At 41.5% G+C, this 17316-nt stretch overlaps 1 protein-coding gene across 1 annotated transcript in view; it reads left to right on the forward strand.

Annotated features, from left to right (window-relative positions):
* The window catches only part of ZC3H6 (zinc finger CCCH-type containing 6), a 28628-nt gene extending 16210 nt beyond the window's left edge, over positions 1 to 12418 (forward strand). The window contains exons 5-12 of the mRNA XM_059828512.1: positions 576 to 697; positions 3168 to 3284; positions 4786 to 4897; positions 5482 to 5591; positions 6395 to 6648; positions 7276 to 7796; positions 8070 to 8309; positions 9898 to 12418. Of these exons, the coding sequence (XP_059684495.1) occupies positions 576 to 697; positions 3168 to 3284; positions 4786 to 4897; positions 5482 to 5591; positions 6395 to 6648; positions 7276 to 7796; positions 8070 to 8309; positions 9898 to 11399 (2978 nt within the window). The 3' untranslated portion in view covers positions 11400 to 12418. The remainder of the gene's footprint in view (positions 1 to 575; positions 698 to 3167; positions 3285 to 4785; positions 4898 to 5481; positions 5592 to 6394; positions 6649 to 7275; positions 7797 to 8069; positions 8310 to 9897) is intronic.
* Positions 12419 to 17316: the final 4898 nt, after the last annotated feature.

Raw genomic sequence — 17316 nt, forward strand, 5'->3', positions numbered from 1 at the left:
AAAGCAGATACTCTGTCTCGGTGGTTTTAGTTGAGACCATGACTCCTGGCATGCTGCTGGCTGGATAATTACCCTCTTGAGTCTTCCAAACAGTTACCATTAAACATTTTTATATTCAAAGCTGCTCTGTCGTATTTCTTAGGTTCCGATCTCAGGTTTCTTGCATGTTGTGACAATGAAACATAGACACACACCTGGGTGCCAGTTGTACTGGTTAATTCTGTGTTCAGAAAGTGACCAAACGGCACGAAATATTTCAAGTGTTTGGGCTGGTTAGAAATAACATGTCTGCACTTCTAATTGTGAGAAGCTGCTTTGAACGAGATTAATTTTATATTCAGTTTGTCAGTCTGCTGTTGATTTGAAGAGCTTTTCAAAGAGCAGGCAGTTGCACAGAATTACAATTGGCTGGTATAGTTATACTTGCCAACTCGTGGTTCAAGATAGTATTTAGGAATTCAGACTGCAAAAAGGTAGATATTTAGTTTGTTAGATTTGTCTGTATTCGATGTCACTAGATAACCATTTTTCTTTACTTTCTGAGGTCAATTAAAGAGGTCATTGCTGTTTTTCAGGTATTTCTCAAAGAGGTAATAATTACAATGTTGGTCGAGGGCGTGGAATGCAAAAGAAATTGAAGCGTAAAGATCGTGGAAGGGGAAGAGGGGGCAGTAAGGGATCTGATGGCTTTCATGAGGTACGTGGAATTAAAGTTTAATTCCTAATGTAGTTGTTTCAGGTGACTGGATGCTTTGCTTTAACGGGGGAGTATTTAACAATACATATCTTTAAACTTTTTTCTCTTCTCTAGAAAATTACTAGAATTTTCCAACACTTGATGTACAAAGTGTAATTGATAACTTAAGCTAATATATAATTTTTTTGTTTTTCTTGGAAATACGAAAAACTAGCAGAAGGTGGTTTATGAGCTTTGGTTTCGAATGGTATATGAACTTCCATGTTAACTGTATCTGAAATAAGATGTTTTGCTGCTACCAGTTCACCTCAGATTTTTGAGCAAAGAAAATGGATGCCTTCACAGCTTTTTCCAGTTTCCATCTGAATCATGAAGAATTCTTTCTTTTTCCATAGCTGTGACTGTGAAAACGGAAATACACGTGACCTTGGTTTTCATTTAGTAATGTGCACGGGAATTAGAGAAAACATAGTGTTCAGTATTGCCATGCTATTTGTAAATTTCTCACTCCAATCTTCATTTAAATGAAAACCAATACAAAATTGAGGATTAATGGATCAAATCCATCCATGGCTGAAAAACATTATTTAAGCCAAATCATATTTAAGTCTGCATACTGCAACTAAAATGTTTGTGGTTCTCCTCCCTCCTGCACTCAAGAATGCACATGGCTGGCTTCTCGCTAATGCAGTGATGTGTAATTCAGCCATGTTAATTTTTCCCCGTGTTCTCCAGCTGGCCTAACTCTCTGGGGCTCCTGGGTGGTCCCGATCAGATTTTCCTTTCCCTGCCCTGCATGTGGTAGGGAAAAGGGCAGCCGTTTGATCTGTTAGGACGATGCCTCGTTTATAGGACTCCTCCTTCGTGTTGCTGTAGAGCGTGCCCTGTCCTCCAGCGCCGTCTCCCAAGCCGTGGGGAAGGGTGGAGACGAGGAGGCAGCTGTAGGCAGGTCCCAGCAGGGCTGGGAGGCAGAAAACAAAAAAGCTGGGCTCCTGGCTACAGTGAAATAACGAATCCTGTGACGCAGATGCTGGGCTGTGCGGTATGGTAGGGTAGCTGCCGGGACTTCTGAGCCACACAGCATCGTCCCTGGATTCTCAGGGACGTGGTGGGAGTGTTTCAACCTTCCTTGGGCTGTTGTTTCAAGTGCTTTGCAGTGTGGGACGGTTGCTTGTTTGCAGTGCTCCCAGAGAGACTTCGAGTATCATGTTTATGTGATATTTGCATTGACCTTGAAGAGGATCAAGTATTAGATTCAAAGCTGCTTTGTCTGAAGCAGCCGAGATTTCTCTGGATTTAATGTATTCAGAGTAGAAAATGGATCTTGACTGATCCAGGAGTGGCATTTCTAGCTCGAAGATTTCTGCTTCTCATTGTCAACAAAATTTGCTAATCTTTCTTAGTGTTTAATGTTTTGTGACATTGCTTAATTTGCCAAGCGAAATGAGACCAGGCACTTGATGTGCTGATGATCCTGTGCGCTTATGATTCAGTGTGGTGACTGCGGAGAACTGCATGTGTTCTGTTTCAGAAGTTCCTACTCAGCAGTCAGATCCCTGCTCATTTTTGTGAAAATGGGAAATCAGAAAAGCCTATTTCCCTCTATCATCAGATCAGCAGGCAACCACCTAGCACTGCAAAGACGACATTTTCTGCTACTCTCTGTTGCAGTGTCATAGGCAGCAGTTCGTTAAAGGCCATCTACTTCCATGACTTCACTAGCTCTGCCAGGCCCCCTCAGCATCTGTCCCAGACTCTCTAGTTAGATGAGTTTACCATGATTTCTTTAGTTTGTCTCAAGTGCAGATGCCACATGGAAATCAAATCATAAGAGGGAACAATTATTTGCCTCACCAGGTCCATAATAATTCTTACATGTTAGGTCATGATTGAATTGTGCTTCCTCTCTGCTTTGCCTCATGGTATAAGCAAACAGGTTATTTTTCTTCTAATCGGAGAAAAAAGGGAGAAGAAAGAAGTTAGATAATCCAGAGATAACAATCGCCTGAGAAGCACGTAGAGGGGAAGGATTGGCAAAGTATAGCCTTGCGGCCAAGATGGTGGTCTGGAAGCCTGGATGATTACTCAACTCCTGGCTGTCTGCAGAGGTGCCCTTAATCAGGGTGTGGTTGGCACTGACTTAGTGGGTACCCAGGAGCCAGCCCTGCTTTCCAGCATTGTCAAATGAAGTGTGAGATACTCTGTCCATTCAGTGAAATTACTTGTGTCTCTTGTATTGTAGGAAGTTTCTGATTTGGTTGCATTTATAAAAAACTCTCTGTATTAAAGCAGCTAAGAAAAAGTATGCATATTTACCTTTACTTTGAGCTGTGGGTATAATAATTTTAAAAACTTAAATCATGGTGTAGTTAATCACATTTTGGGGTAACTAGTGCACCAAGTATGCTCTAACGTTTTTGCAACTGTGCTTAATAAGTAAGCATCAGTAGGATGTTAATTTTTCTTACAGGACGGCAAACCAGTGAAGAAGTGGGTTAATATGAGTCAGGAGTTCATAAATCAGCATACGGTGGAACACAAAGGCAAACAAATTTGTAAATATTTCCTCGAAGGGAGATGTATTAAGGTAATCATGCACTCTGTCTGTTGGTTGTCATCTTTGGTGTGAGGAAGGGGAGAAGATGCTTGGTTCTTCTTTACTTCAGCTGATGCAAAGGAAACTTGTATGTTGAAACTCAGTGTTTTGATTTCTTATGTTTTGTGTATTTATAGATAAATGCCGGCAGAAGTACTTGTGGAAAAATATCCCCTTCTGTTACGCATTTTTAATTATAACAACTTCTAGTAAAATGATCATGTTTGCTTATTAGTATATACAGTAAAAACATCTGTGATAGTATCATAACTTACACTGACAATGTATGATATGTAAATATACAAATCTTACAAGTATGGAATCTGTAAAAAGGCAATGATTTCTGAATGTATTAGATTATTGCTCTTCTGTGTGCTACTGCTAATTTTGAAACATTGAAGGAATTGCTTAATTATGATAAATTATTTCTCTCTCTAAAGTAAAAAGTGGGGTTGTAGTAATAGTTCCCCTACCAAAGAATCATCTTCCTTCAGCCAGCAAGTGGAAGGCAGCAGAAAGAAGAGAATGCTATTCAGAGCAGTCAGCTGTCAAGCAAAAGCCCTAGCAAGACAGTCTCTTATTACATAAAAAAAATGTCTTTGCTTCATTTTGAAGCTTATGCTGCTGTGGAGTTGAATCCTCTGATGTGAGACTAGTTCAGTCAGTTATAAAACACACTTAAGAAAAACTGCATGCTTCTCGAATAAGTGAGTGCGTCATTTATGTTTGGTTCCTCTGTGTATTTAGAGATAGAACATTTTCTGTTTCTTTTTGAAATGGTCAAAGTAAAGGTGAAAATTAGTATGCTTTTTCCCCAAACCAGCCAGGAATTGAAAGCAATGTATTTGTTGCTGCCTTTATGTATTTAAGATGCGTATTTGCTGCCACCTTCAGTTTTAAAACAAGTGGCGGAAAGAGCACTTAAGTGTATTTTTCATGAAAATAAATACAAAAAATATGCAAAAAAAACTTGTCCAGCAAAGTAATGCTAATGTATAACATGATATGGTTGATAGAAACTTGATATTATTTGGACTCAATTTTTCCGACATGGAAGAGTCTTAATACTTTGCTTGTTGGACTTTTTTAAGTTCTCCCCCACACCCGTAAAACAGAATCAGGTTTTCTGATCAAGTGCATAATTGTTTATATGGAAAAGAATTTCAGTAAAGTATTTGTTTAAATGCCTTTTTAATGCAAATTGCTAGGGGGAGACAGAGAAGAGAACTGGTACTGTAAGACCAGCTTATTTTCTGTGACCACTGCATATATTCCCGATTGAACCCTGATTCAAGAATTGTTTCTCTATGCCAGGCCCCCCTATTCACAGTTTTTAGGGACATGCTTATAATGCAGTTCTGTGTTAGTAAAGATAAAAAGTTTAAATTCAGCTGGGGGGGGGGGGGGGCGGGGGGATGTTTTTCTTTAAGTATGAAATGGAATTCCTCAACATTTCAGATTGATGATGTTTTTTGTTGGTTTTTATTTATAGGGAGAGCAGTGTAAATTTGATCATGATGCAGAGATTGAAAAGAAAAAGGAAATCTGCAAGTTTTACATACAGGGTTACTGCACCAAAGGAGAGAACTGCATTTATTTGCACAATATCCTTTTAAAAATAATATTTGTATTCAACTGAAAGTTTATATTTACTCTTAATTGATGTAAGTGATTTTTAAGGGTAGCTATTTGTTTTCCTAAGAGACTATACCAAAGACTATGTAGATTTACTACAAGAAGATTATTTTTCTGCTCCAATACTTGGAGGAGGACATATCTATATAATTACTGGTTTGTTTTTGGTTTTAAGGAATTTAATGTTTTAAAAGATAAAACCCCTTGAAGTTAGATGCATTTGTCCACGTACTTTTAAAACCCTGATCTGTTCTTGTTTGTTGTAGAGGACTTGTGTTTTATTCTGGAATTGAGACCTTCATCTTTTCAATCACAATTTCAGAATCAAGTCAAAAATAATGTTAAGGCCACAGTAATGTAATTAGTAGTAGAATGTTAAATGGAACTAGGAGGTAAGTTGGTTATTAGCTTTGAAAATTCTTAACGTATTGCTTTGGAAAGATTAAGTACTGGTGAAGAATTGAAGGATAGTTGACAGCTGAATTTCATAAACTTGCCGAACAGTGCAAACTAGAAATCAGCCTTTGTTAGGAATCCTTAATACATTGCTTACATGAATTCCCTTGCAAGTTCTACCATACAGGAGCAAAATGCTATCAAGGAGATAAGTGCAAGTTTTCTCATGCTCCCCTGACTGCAGAAACAAAAGAGCTGTTGGATAAGGTGAGCAGTTTGTAGTCTGTAAACACAAGGTTTGTTGCTAGAAAGATTAGGGGAGACATTGCTAGAAATTTCCGTGGGATTCTCGGGGAGTGTGGTGCTAAACAGTAATGATGTTAAGCTTCCCTGTTGCTCTTTAGCACACGAAGTCTGTGACCAGGTTCAATACCAAGAATTCCCCTTGCCATCAGTTATTCAGTTATTTTTCAGCCATATCAGACTCGGTTTATTTTCACAACTCAAGTTTCTGCCCGTGAACTTCCTTTTGCGTCCTTTTCTGTGGAAATCTTCATGTACTCTCTAACAAGAAGTGTGGCTTTTATGTTGTCTACCTTTAGCTGCCTAGAAGTTAGATACCATCTGACTTACTTCTGCAGTCAGGGTGGAGAAAGGAATGAGGTGCCTCCTCTGAATGATTCATGCAATCTTGACCTTTATATTAAGTAGGATATTTGTGTCTCTCTCCAGTTCCTATATAACAGGTCTTAAAAGAAAAGTGGCCTGAATTTAACACTAGAAACATTATGAATCTTAGAATAAGTCCTTCAAATTCTGTCACTTAAAATTACTGTTTGAAGGAAATGGACTTGTGTGAAATTGTCCTTCCCTGACTACAGAAATAGTTTTCTTCCTGGCTGTGAATCGGTGTCCTGCGGAACAAGTAATAATAGATTTATAATTTGTCTGAGTTTGATGTCAGTATAGTATTGTAGCAGGTACTTATGTTTAAATGGAAAGTGCAAAACTAAACTGAATGGCATATACTGCAAAACTAATGAAGTGTTTGCTATATTGCTTTGTTCCAGGTTTTGAATACTGAGGAGGAACCACAAAATGAAGATGAGAAAGAGCTGGAGGAACTCAGAAAGCGTGGCATAGTTCCTCTCCCTAAGCCACCACCAGGTGTTGGACTTCTGCCAACCCCGCCAGAGCAATATCCGTTTTCTGAGTCTGACATAGAAAATTATCAAGATCCTTCAGGAGACTATAAGAAAATCCCATCTCTTTTTGAAATAGTTGTGAAGCCTACTGTGGATTTAGCACACAAAATTGGAAAAAAGTAGGTTTTAGAATTTTGTGTAGAACTCTCCTTAAAACATGGCTGCATAAATACTTAAACAATTCTCTTTGTTGCTGTCTGAAGTACATACTTCTGAGTATATTGCTAAGTTAATGATCCGTCAAATATTGGCTATTGTAATTATTTACTTATTTAATGCTTTCTATAGAAGGGAACTTACTGAGCCTTGACCTTCCAGAAAGTCACTCCATTGGCTCTTGTTTTGGCTCTGTGCCTGCCTTGCCTGTATCCATTTGCAGGTTGAGCAAAGTTCATTCTCTTCTTAACTCTTTTTATAGGTAGTTTTTTTCTTGACTGAAGCCCATCGACGCTTCTGATGGAGACTGTTGGCCTTGGGATGTTTAAAACTCTTAGTTGCAGCAAATGTCTAGTTCTGCATGTGCTAATACTGAAAAAATGTTCTACTTCCAGACAAGCGCGGTCATGTGTAATGTATATAGTTACTCTTTCTGAAAATTATTTTGCTTCTTTCAGATTTTCATCCAACTTCAGATCAAATAAGTATGAACAGACATCTGTAAGAGTGAGGAGGGGGAGGAGATCGCTAATAGGTTGTTGATCTTTGTAGGTGCAAAATCTGATTTGCTAATCTTCTTTTGCCTACAGGCCACCGACCTTCTATAACAGCGCATCACCACCAAGACCACCGTTTCAGGGAAATGACCCACATTCTCAGCATATGTATAATCCAGGTTCAAGTCCAGGGCCGGGACCTGGCATGTCACAGGGACATAATGGGCCACCAATGCACCCAGGTTCTCCTGGACATCATCCGTGCGCAGGGCCTCAAGGCCCGGGAATGCCACAGAGTCCTCCTATGCAGGGTGTTCCACCAGGCTTTCTCGGTCCGCAGAACCAGACTGGTATGCCTATGCAAGGACAGCAAGGTGGTCCACCTCTCACACCACCGGGTCTCGGTGGATCTTACAATGCCCCAGGAGTTCAAGGACATATGGTGAATATGCCGAGAGAGAATCACTGTCCTCCGGGGCCACAATACCAGCAGATTCCTGGTGAACGGCAGCCAAATATGAATTACGAGCCTATCCAGAACCCAGCTGATTTCTATGACAATTACTATTCTCATCAAGCCGTACATAACTTCCAGCCAGCTAATAACTCTGGTGGTAAGGACATTTAAAAATTGTTGTTCCTTGATACGGCGCTTTGCAGTTGTGCAGTGTTAAAACATGATGGCTCCAAAGCTGAGCAGCTGAAAGAATTTTGGATAGAAAGCCAAACCTCCTGGAATGTCTTTGGTGTATAGGCTTTTTCAGCTGATGCTTTCTAGTCATGTAATATAAGTCACATTAGTTTTGCTTGATTGTGTTTTATGTTTTATCTCCTCTGCTGTAAAAGCCTGTATAGGTTAGCTGCTAACTGGGTTTTTTGTACTGCAGATGGAACGTGGCATGGAGAATATACAGATCATCAGGCTCACCTCATGGCTCAAGAGTCGCATCAAGGTGCAAGCGAGTCAGACTGCATGAGTAGCCATATGGGCCATAAACCAGCCATTAATGTACCAGATTTTCTTCCAGCAATGCAGAAGGCCCTGTATGTAAGACTTAGTCAAAAGCATCAAAGAGATGGAGACTCTGTCAGCAGCCAGGGTCAGAGGGCAATGAGCAAAGACGAAGGTAAAGATAATTTTGTTAGAGTTCTAAACATGCTTATTGACCGTGTATTAGCCTGGAACAAATCTGTTGACTTGGATTTTCATCACGTTACCATTCACAATTACTGTGAATGTGCAAGTACCAACTCAAATAATACTTCCAGCTGAATATACTTGCTTTCCTTCCCAGCTTGTTCCAGGATTTTAGTATACGCTTAGTTGGTGCATTCCAGTTCCAAGTAGAAAGATCTGTGGATAATTTTTTGGATATAGTTTGTTCTGTTGTTGATAACTCAGTTACTTCTTAAAATCCCTGATTGAAACAGAAAGGTTATTATGTCTAACTGCCAGTACTGCAAGCGCATCTTAGATCCTGTTTATTCAGTTGTGCCTCTTGATCTTTTCTGCATATTTCATTTCTCTAGAGGAGTATTTTTTCCTCTGTGATATCTGAAATTTGCAGTGTTTAATCTGAGTGCCTCTTCTGTAACCTGGACAATGGAGAGCAGTAAGCCTGCGGGTCAGATTCAGTCGCACAGAGTACGTTTGTCCCTTGGCCTGCTCCCTGCTGCACCCTCTTCTGAGGCTGCTAGGTTATGTGACCAGAAATGCATCTTCTGTCTGACCAAAAGGCAGTTGCTGTCACAAATGATTTCGAGGATATTGCCAATATAATTTTGATCAATGAGAGAGATCTGGAAATGCAGCCCTTCAGGCTACGCACAAAACCAGGGCGACCTAGAGTAATGTACTGAAGACTTCTCGCTAGTGCTTTAGAGTGACTGGTCGTCCCGTCTAGAGGGCTTTCAGAAAGCAGCGTAATGGAAAAACGTTCCTATTAGCTGCCTCCAACAGCATGTTACTCCCTGTTGTTGAATACTTGTGTGGTACAAGAAGTGCTGAGGAAACATGCGTTACTGTGCATTAGATAGTGGTGATGGTGGTGGGTTTTGCCTTTATTCCTCATTTTATTGAGCCAGAACAGACCACTGGTTGCCTTCAGTGAGAAGGCAAGTTCAGGATGCGGACCTGGGCACACGGCTGTGTTGATAAGGCTTTCCAGTAAATTGCAGAAGGTAGTTGAGAATTTATCCTTTAAAATTAAATATTCTTACTTCTTCCCTTCCTGAATCTTGACCTCTCCCCAAAACCTTGTGATTTGGATTGTAATAAGGCAGCAAATTCCACATTTGTAATTTATCTGGTTTTAAGACTACTGTAAGGTCCCATTTTACTTTTCATTCTACCATCCCATGGTGAAGGTAATTTTCATCAAGACTCAGATTTTAATTTTTTTTTTACTAGTACTGGTAGAAATAATTGTTTGAAAGCAGGTTATTTTCCCAGATTAATATTGACACAGAGATATGTAGACAGAATGCAGCAGAGTTTGGGAGTATCTCAGCTAGCTACAGTTTTTTTGTTACATCAGTTCTTGATTGACGTTGATTTTTGTCATTTTAGATTACGGTTGTTATAATACATGGAGTGATGACTTAATATCCGGTCTTTATAGTTCGATTTTACTGAAAAGTTACCCTTTATATGAGTGAGTGTGTTGTATTCCCTGGTAATCATTTGCTTGAATGATCTTTTTTTTTTTTTTTAAGATGACAACGTCAACTGGTATTCCAGTAGTGAAGAGGAAGAGGGAAGCAGTGTTAAATCAATACTAAAAACCTTAAAGAAACAAAGCGAAAATTTTAGGAATCGGCAGCAACATTCCACAGAGCAGCACATGCTTGGTATTCCTACTGATCCGAGGCTGGCAAAAGAAAAAGGCGCAGGGCCTCAGGCTGCTGACCCGAGACTTCGGGCCTCTCCAAGGTCCAACCCCAGAAAGCCTTCAGAATCCGCATCCTTGGACCCACGGCTTGTACGAGATCCCAGGATGCACAAGGTCAGCGAGGGTGGTCACGCCAGCTCGTCCCTTGGGGGAGCAAAGCTAGATTTACACCACGCGCATGCCGGAGTTAAAGTCAAGCAAAAAGGGATGGATGATGATGAAGAGGACTCAGAAAGAGAACTGAGAGAACGAGCTTTTCTGATACCGTTGGAACCTTTGCCTGGTGTCACATTAAGGGATCCCCGATCTCAGCTTAGGCAGTTCAGCCACATTAAAATGGACGTTACCCTGATGAAACCAAACTTTGCTAAGCATATTGTATGGGCACCCGAAGACTTGCTCCCAATACCTTTGCCTAAGCCTGACCCCGTCTCTTCAATCAATTTACCTCTTCCTCCACTCATTGCTGACCAGAGACTTAATAAACTGCGGAATTTGAAAAACGATCCCCATCCAAATGCAATGCCAGCCGACCCGCGACTAGCTGCGAAGGCAAAAAACAACTTAACGGGCAGGAGCGGCTATTTGGATCCATCTGCAGATTCGCATGCCAGTAGCTCAAGCAAATTAGGAGATCCTCGCTTACAAAAAAACGTCGATCCCAGACTCCACAGACTGTCGAGTGCAGATACACATCATGGAGTTGTAAAGGATTCACACCCTCCGAAGTTTGACCCCCGCCTCGCCAGGTCTACTGCTGGCTCATCGCAGCCCTCGGAAGCTGCGACAGCTAAACCGGACCCAGATGCTCTGCCTCCGTATGCGCCCAAATTATCATCGAGTGGTGTTAGGCTGGGAACTCCAGGCTCGATACTGAGCGGTATTAGTTTGTATGATCCGAGAGATCACAGCTCATCATTGGACACAGCTCCAGCTAGTTCAGGAGAGAACGGAGAGAACCAGAAGAAAAGTATTTTGAAAAATTCTGGTAAAAATGAACCCAGTCTCTCAGAAGATACATCGCTGCAGAAGGCTGCCTCGAACGTGGAAAAAAATACAGAAGGATCAGCAGAAGCTACTTCAGATAAAGCAAATAGCACCAGTAAATCTCAGGCTAAACACTCCAGCGCTGCACCTGCGGTACATAATCTTCCTATCCAAGCTTTATCGGGATTAATCAGACCGCAGTACAGCGACCCAAGGCAGGTTAGACAGCCTGGACAGGTCACTCAAACACAGGATAGTGATCCGAATGGGGAATCAGATGATAAGTCATTAAAAGATGTTTTCAAGACTTTCGATCCAACTGCTTCACCGTTTTGTTAGCAATTGATTTTAAGTCTTTTTACTGTTGTGAATATTGCAGTTTTCTGCTGTTTTGTAACTGGTTTACCTCTTTGCTTTATTTATTTTTAAATTATAATTATCAACACTTTTCAGCTGCTAATCTCAGAACCACATGCAGTTATACAGTATGCTATAGTGTTTGCAAAGCTGTGGTATTTTCTATATAATACTTTTCCAATTTCAGGGAGACTAATAATTGACATGTAGAAAAAACCCCATGTATTGTGTTAGAGCTGATAAAAGCACTTTCATTGTAAATAAGTCATTAAGGAAGTCCGACGACCTGTATATGTGTGAGCTGTCTCTTTCATAAACAACATTTAGATATGATTGCCACATTTGTATGATTGTATAGATACAAGCAATATTATGTACATTACTGTGAGAGACGCTGTTTGACAAGGATTGTCTGACGCATCAAGCCAAACCTACTAACTGATTTAAAACCTACACGAATGATTTAAAAGGAAAATGTTGATCCTCCTTTTCAGATCAGTTGATGTAAGACATTGACAGTTTTTATTCATGCAGTCAATATTCTTAGTGTAAAAGAGACCTATATCGCATATTGAGGATTAAAAATGTCATATCTTTTAAAAGTATTTTATTCTATGCTGTATATAGAAGAAATTGTGAAGTACATAACTAGAAGAAAGTTACTGTTAAAAGTGGAGAATACCTAAGTTGTCTAATACAAAAAAGGTTTTTATTTAATTTTTTCACGCATACACAATTCTGATTAGTGCTATAAGTTACATTGTGGTGTTCATGTATTTCAATGTATTTTTGTATTCAGCTGCTTAATTTGTATTGCTTTTTTGTATTGATGTAACTGCAGTACTTGTATTCATGGTGTCTTTATGACATTTTTAACAAAAAAATTAAAAAGGGTACAGATAAAGTCTGGTAACGACTGTGATGTTGACATGCTGGCAGCTAGTTCAGCGTTGGGGAAAGAGCAGTGGGGGTGTCTGCAGGATGAAGGTGACTAAAACTGGTTTTAGTACGGTTGCTACGCCACGTTACAGTCAGATGGTAGTGGGTTTTTAAACTAACCTTGCGCTGAATCCAAATGGAGTTAGCTTGCTGCGTGGTTCCAAGATCAGACTGCTGATTTGGAGAGAGTCGTCATTCTTCTCTTACTACAGTTATCAGCATCGCTATGAGAAATGTCACGCATGTTCTTTAATTTCTGAAGATGTTGCATGCCAAGAGCACAACTGTCCTCAAAGCCTCTCTTGTTTTGCCTTTTGGGTTGCTCTTTATATAGAGGAAATGTAGTCATACCTAGCTAGCTACGTTTACAATAAAAACTTGCCGTCTGCTCAACTGCCATCTGGTTCCCGCCCACTTGGAATGTTTCTTTGCATTAAGTCTCTTCCTTGGTGAACCTTTTCCTCTTTGTTTCTGTTTCTTGGCCCAAGTAATGCTTGTGAGTGGGATGGTATAGCACTTATCACAAATTCTGTGGTTTTGGTTTCCTGTGCCTGTGAGACAAACAGTAATCCAGGCAAGAATTGCAAGGGTCTTGCATTGATGAGCAGAGCTTGGATGAACGGAGGGAAGCTGCTGATTTCTACGTGTGCAAAACGTGGCGGGGGAGACGTTGCTGAAGGCAGTAATGGTTTCAATTTGCCTTCCTGATTGCCCAGAGTATAAATTGTATTAATTTTATAATATTTTGAATCGCGTTCACTCAAAATAATTGAAAACTAGAAAACGGACATGAAACTTGGGTGTTATTTTGGAGTAATCTACTGGTCCCATGTATTTACTTCTTCTTCATCGGGTGACAAGTTTGGCTGTTCCAGAATTTCGTCAAAAAAACAAGCCAGCAGAATGGGACAGCAGGGAAAAATAGAAATAGTTTGGAAATAGCATGTGGATTGATAAGGGAACAAAGAGAAAAAGTGACAGTATTGAAGCCGGATGCGTGGTTTCACATTTAGTTATGGGAAGTATTTGTAGGATGTGCAACTCTTAACCTGAAGTTGTGACTTCTTGTAGGGTGGTGATGGTGTCATCACTGAATTGGATTCTCTGTGGTTTTTTGAAAGCACTGGAAAAATAAGAGTCAAAGGAAAAGCTTTGATACCAAAAGCAAAATAACATGCTTTACAGTTGAGGTAATCGAAGGATCTCGGGTGGTTTGCCATCGGTCTGGTTATGGACCCATTTTGGAGTTGCAGATCAAAATTGGGTGTGTTGTGGTAGGGGGACGTGGAGTGCTGGCTTCTGACCCTGGAGATCCACTGCCATCTCAGTATCTTTAATACCACACAGGTCTTTTATTTTGGAGAAGAAGGGGTACAAAGTAAGGAGGAAACGTAACTTGGAAGGGGCCAGCTAGTCCTTGCAGCCTGTTGTCTATGCATGTAACCGCCTCCTTCCTTCCTTCTTCCCAGGTCCAGAGGTGCCCACCCAGCAGGTCCCCGTGAGCCTCCCCAGCTGCGGCAGGAGGGTCTGCGGGCTGCTGCTCGCCTCCTCCCTCCGCCTGTGCTCGCTGCTTTATTCGTTGCAGATTTCTTCCCCGAGTCTACGCTTTTTCTGGTGTGCCCGCTGCTGCTGTGCTCTCTCGAAATGTGGAGGAGATTCATTGCTACAGTGCAAGTACTAAACTACCTGATACGGGGAAGGCGCTGGGGGTGTCGGAGGGGGCAGGTGGGGACAGTCCTGTCACGCTGAGGTGGGCTGGAATGGGCTGCAGTCACCAAGCAAGTCAAGTCTGATCTGCTGTGCGGATTGATTGTCTTTTACAGGGGAGGCTTGTTTCCATCTCTTCCACACCTGCAGTAAGCTGGCACGGAGCAGCGGTTCCCTTGGACGCTTGCAACTCATGCCCCTGAGACGGTGAAGCACGATGTGGAGAGCTGTAACAGGAGCAGCTGGTATTGTTGGTCCTGGATGCTCTGGAAGCCTGTAGCTACAAGGTGGGTGATTGCCAGCATGGAATGTTTTGCTGTGGGTAAAAGAAAGTCCTGGAGCTGAGAGGGATTTTGGGAGAAAAGTCTCATTTCTCTTCAGCTTCTGCTGAGTCAGGGGCAGCAGGTGAGACAAAATGCTTCGCGCTCCTGCCAGCCCTGGAGATGTGAAATAGTAAAACGTTTTTCTCTGATCTTTTCTGCCTTCTGCGCTTCAAGAAGAGAGCATTGATAGATCATCACCTGGTGTTTGCTGCCCCATGATAAAAATACTTGTAGGGAGATTTCTACTCTCCCTAAGTAGCCTATTAATATTTTTCTACTGCGATGAAAAGACTAAGATGAATTGTTCATATTGCAAAGTAAATCAATTTATTCTTGCAAAGTAGAGAATACTTAATTGCACTCCTGGTTTGCATTTCAAAAGTCAGTGATCCTATCCCTTAGTCTTCTTTCTCATTCAGTTCTTCTTTCCTCTAGCTTTTGTAGTGCCTTTTTCGTGTTACCCTCTGAGTTCATATTTTGCCTATGAACTCCACCCTGTGCACTGGCTCTTCCGCAGGGTTATGTATCTCTGGCTGCCCTTCCTGTGCAGCATTTACGATTGCTACCCCTAGAAGAAAAGGGGATGGTTGCTAAAAAGGGGATGGTTGCAAAAATTTTGATTGTGTGCTAAAGATCAGGGCCTGAGAAAGACCTCCCAGCTTTGAGGCTTTCTTGTGATGAGCAACACACGTCATTTACAGAACCCCCTGATCCTTCCCCCCAGCCAGATTTGCTGGTGCTGCTACAAGTGCGTTCCTACATCCCTCTGTTTGCATCTTGGGCGCTGAATAACACAGAAGAACTGGCAGTTATTGAAAGTAATATAATGAAGGTACCTCATCAAATGCTGTCTTCCCTGTATCAATGTGTGCTAAAGAAAAAAAAAAAGCCTGCCTGACTACGTAAGAGCTAGAGCTGGCTCACAGCTGGAAGGGGGCATGTGTTATAGGAATATAAAGGGTTGTAGCCCCACTTGGTGGCCATTGATTCAAGAGTAATGGTTTCAGAGTGACTCCTGTGCCAGGTAACAAAGATCACTGAATGATGTTTTACTGAACAGGAAACATTCTGTTTTCCCTTTGACTGAGTCTTAAAGCTCTTTCCCAACGCCTGTGTCCTCTGTGGCTCGGTATAGCATCTTACTACTCAACTTCAAACGCCATCTGGATGAGAGGCCTCTTAGGAAATACACTAGCGCATGGCATCGTTTTATTCTTCTCTTTGTTCAGTGGCCAAAAGGAAGCAGTGCCTCTGCAGGGTGGAATTTGCCACAGGAGGAGCGGCCAGCACACAAAAGCCTTTCCAGGCCTTGCACTCTCAGTCCTCCTGCAAGAGCAGCTCTAGCAGAAGAGATGTGAGCCAGGAGGAGTGCAGCATGGGTCGCGTTCTTTCTGCTGAGGCCAGTTAGCCGTGCAGTTCCCCTCCAGCAGAAGTCCCTTCCTGTTTTTACAGGTGGCTGTCCATAATTTTGTGTCCTTTAATAGGTTTTGGATGCCTGGGGGTATTCCTGGTCTGAGGTGATTGTTCTTGCACCATAGCCATCAGGCTGGGTTCAGCCCTTGCCTGAGTCTTGCGGAGCCCTAATTCATCCCTGTCTGAGTTTAAAGACTCCTTGGCTCTATGCTGCAACAAGTTTTTTCTCCACTGCATGCAAAGAGCAGCTACTTCTTCTTCTTCTTCAGAGTCAGGCGGGGGCTGTCGCAAACCCTATTAGGAGGAGACAAAACATTTGCATGCTTTAATATATTGTTGTACATGAACTAGTTTTAAATATCTTAAATGATATGAAAGTCTGAATATATCAATGTCTGTGTGACCAATATGGCATCTCTACCAGTTAGTGCTTAAAAAATGTTTAAAATGCTTAATGCTTGAAAGTGCTTAAAAACCTCCTTACAGAGAGACAAAAGGAATACAGTATAGTTCTTTTAATGATAAGCAGGGAAATTTCGAAAGGGAGAAAGCCAGGTCATAAAGGACTTTAATCTAGGCCATCAGGATAAAAGAATGGCTAGTTACTTCAGGCTGACATCAGCAAAGTGAAAAGTGGACATATATAGTATGTATGGGCAATTAACTGCAGGAGGAGCTTTTCCTCCCTTGCGGCTGATTCTCCATCAAATAAAATTCTAATCAAAACTGTGACTCTTTCAAAAAGATGTGCTGGAGCTCAGCAAAAGTTGTAGGATTATGTAGGAGACTAAGGCACAGAATGAACAACTGCATCAGTGGAGAATCTGGCTGTATTTGTACTTGTTTTCTGAGTGCTTTCAGATAAAGTCTGCTCTCACAAACTCTTTACAGTTGGATCAATCAGCTGTCATTGGCAGCTGTAAGGGAAGGTCTTGGGAGTTTTGATCAAAGCTCATCTTGAGACCAACATAAAAGCTAAGACTGACATGGACTATTTCCAAATAAAGGCCTCCAACGAGATGCTGCTGCTCTCCTATCCAAAAATGAAATGGGAAACGGATCAGCTAAAGATGACTTCAGAATTGGTAGCAGTGACAGAGCAGATTCAATGCCTGGAAAGATGCGTAGTGGGCTTTAGAAACAAGACAGGCATAAAATAAAAACATCACCGTAAGAATCTTTACTCCCAGCTGGAGTTGACAGAGGTCCCACAGCAGCAGCCTGCTGTAACCAGACTTGGCTGTAGGAGCTCCCCACAACGTGGACTTGCCTTGCAAAGCCTATTTGATGTCATCAGCGTTAACTTACTTTGATACAGGCTGCCTCAGCTGCCTTCAGAACATGCCAAACTGCTTGAATTAGGTTCTGCGCGTTGCTCACGAGCAGCTCAGAAGAGGACTTGCTCTCTGCAGTGACTGCTTTTACCCTTAAAAGACATTTTAAAGATTTTACTGGAAGAGCATCAGACAGCCTGCTTCCCCTGTGTGGCCAGAGCTCTGGCCAGACACTCTTCAAAA

Source organism: Gavia stellata, chromosome 23 (genome assembly GCF_030936135.1).
Source record: "Gavia stellata isolate bGavSte3 chromosome 23, bGavSte3.hap2, whole genome shotgun sequence".
Taxonomy (NCBI): Eukaryota; Metazoa; Chordata; class Aves; order Gaviiformes; family Gaviidae; genus Gavia; species Gavia stellata.